Here is a 2887-nt window from a genome sequence, read left to right as displayed (position 1 = left end):
ATTGAAAGACGTGCAGAGATAAATAGAAACACACTCACTCTCGCTCATTTTCTTATTGCAGCAGTGATGTGTTTGCACTCACAAACACACACACACACACACACAAACTCACACAGACACACACACACACACGCTGGGAGGTGACAAACACTCACATTGATTATTCTATCACTTCAGTCGTCACGACAACAGCAATCAGTGTTATTGTTTCATTGGAATGAAAGCAGCCGCTGTCGTTTATTTTTATTTTTTTTGGCACATGTTTCCGACAGCTGAGGCGACTTCAGTCAGAGTGAACGTCTTATTGGAGGTCGTCCTTTTAAAGTGTGTGTGTGTGTGTGTGTGTGTGTGTGTGTGTGTGTGTGTGTGTGTGTGTGTGTGTGTGTGTGTGTGTGTGTGTGTGTGTGTGTGTGTGTGTGTGTGTTTCAGGGTCAGGGTCAGGGGGTCTGAGGTCAGTGGTCAAAAGTCAAGGTTATGCTTTCAGGAGGTTCAGGGTTAGAGGGGGAATTTAAGTTAATCGAACACATGCAGTGACGCTGGTGTGTGTCAGAAAAAGATGGGAGGATATTATTTAAAGCAAAGGAAGAGATGATTGGAAGAAAGGTGTGAGGAAGTGAGGAGGAGAAAGGTAGAACATAGGAGTTAAAAGAGGCAACGACTGAATGAATAACCAACTAAAAGGTCAAAAGTACATAAGAGAAAAAACAACATTAAAATTAAAATAGGCCTCATCACCCTTTTTGAACTATTTAACTAAAGGGCAAGCTAGAAACTAAAGCATTACGATAATTGGGAAAAGGATAAAAAAAATAGGAGTAAAAAGAGGTAAGGAACGAAATGAAGGATAAAGAAATATAAAGAAAATATTTAAAGTCTTTTAAAAACAGACAGGAAATGAAAGAGAAATGAAATCCAAACAAAAGCTGACCTCTCTGCTCCGCCTCGTCACCCTTTAACCCTCTGACCTCCACATGTTCAACTCCTCCTTCTTCTCCTCCTCCTCCTCCTCCTCCTCCTCTTCTTCACCTTTTATTATCCAGACTCTGACACCTCTGCCTCTCTCGGCTCAGGGTGAAGTTCAACAGGAGTTCAGACCGACTCTCACACAGGCTGCGTTTCACAGTCTGTAAAAAGAAAATGTTGTTAAATAGAGTTAAAGCTTGCAAAAGGTCAAGGAGGCTTTTTACTGGAAGCAAAATCAATTAAACAAGAAAAACCCACTCAGTATTAATACTTCCTTTTAAGAAGTCTTTGGTACATGGAATAACATTATCAATGAAATGAATAAAACGTGTTAAAAGTGACAGTTTGCACAGTCTTCCAACAACGACAAAATGTAGACAATGTTATCAAAAAGGCAAGTTTAGTTTAATTTTTAAAAATTGCACAAAAGACTTGAATATAAACGGAAAAAAAACACTTTTTTAATCTTCAAAGTGAAACATTGAGTTATAACAGGGGACATTGTGTTTTCCAGCCCATTCTTTACACGTTTTTATTTTAAGCGAAAATGTCAAACATACTTTCAACTGACGATTCAAATAACGATCAAATGTGGACAAAATGGAAACAATTTGACTAAAAAACACCTACATTTGTGAGATGAATAAACTGTATCATGCAGAATCAAATAATGAAAATGTGACGTTAATGTTTTTCTCTCTACCCTTATTTAATTCAATGTATTTCCCTTTATATAAAGTTAATTTCCCTCTCTCAGGGTTGGACCTCCCCTTCATGATGATGCCTCACCCGCTGCTTCCCATGGGCCTGCCCCCTGCATCTGTTGCCATGGCGATGTCCCAGATGAACCACCTCAACACCATCGCCAACATGGCCGCCGCCGCGCAGCAGATACACACTCACGTACACCGGGCGCCCGTCATCAAGGTGAGACACACGTTTTTACAGACTCTTAAAAAAATGTTTTAATGAAAACCAAAGAGGATCCAAATATGATCCCTGTGGAACACCTCGAAAAATAGCTTTTGTTATTCTTTTTGATTCAATTCAGCTTCATTGTCATTGCAAAAGGCAGTTAATTTTAACACAACCACATGTATTTATGTGAATAATAAATATGAATAAATATGTATAAGAAGTTTAAAAGAAATAGCCTAAAGTATATGAAAAAAATCCCCAAAATATGTGAAAATGTTCCGGAAAAATATTTAGATTTTCTTTAAATGGTCCGAAAATATGTAAAAAAAACTTGGATAATTATGTGAAAAGTTTCTGAATGAAAGTGAGAATTTTCCAAAGAAACATAAAATAAAAAATAAAACATTTGAAAATATATGAAATTGCCCTAAAAAAAGGTTTAAATAATGGTCAGAACAAAAGGAAATAATGAAGTATAATTATGCAAAAGATGTCAATGTCCAAACATTTTGAAAATCTTTCTATGAGGTAAAAAAAAAACCTTATAGAATACGATACACTGCCGCTTGTTAAACTACCCAACAGTAAATCTTCAACATTGCAGTGTCTCTTAAATCCATGGTAACCCATAGAAACCTCTAATGATTTGCTTCAGATCTTTCACATCAATGCACTCTTTCACACCTCAACCTCTTCATATCTCACCCCTCCATATCTCACCCCTCTCTTTCTCCCCCTCTCTGCAGGAGAGAGTGTGTGACAGTCCCTCTCTCTCTCCGTCTGTCGATGAGACGAACACTCCTCTGCAGTCGCAGCCCAGCAGCTCGGCCTCCAGCTCGCCCGAAAGACTGGGTACACTACACACACGCACACACACACACACACACACGCACGCACGCACGCACACACACACACGCACACACACACACACACACACACGCACGCACGCACGCACGCACGCACGCACGCACGCACGCACGCACGCACGCACGCACGCACGCACGCA

General features: G+C 39.6%; 1 protein-coding gene across 1 annotated transcript in view; it reads left to right on the top strand.

The window, feature by feature from the left end:
- LOC104958498 (dachshund homolog 2-like) overlaps nucleotides 1–2733 on the top strand; it is a gene marked incomplete at its 3' end in the record, with an annotated part of 3391 nt that extends 658 nt beyond the window's left edge. The window contains exons 2-3 of the mRNA XM_010786240.1: nucleotides 1721–1890; nucleotides 2628–2733. Coding sequence (XP_010784542.1) covers nucleotides 1721–1890; nucleotides 2628–2733 — 276 coding nt within the window. The remainder of the gene's footprint in view (nucleotides 1–1720; nucleotides 1891–2627) is intronic.
- Nucleotides 2734–2887: the final 154 nt, after the last annotated feature.

This window comes from Notothenia coriiceps, unplaced genomic scaffold (genome assembly GCF_000735185.1).
Source record: "Notothenia coriiceps isolate Sejong01 unplaced genomic scaffold, NC01 NC01_scaffold00028839, whole genome shotgun sequence".
NCBI lineage: Eukaryota > Metazoa > Chordata > Actinopteri > Perciformes > Nototheniidae > Notothenia > Notothenia coriiceps.
Note: the sequence above shows the minus strand (reverse complement) of the source record. Positions and strands in the feature narration are given on the sequence as shown.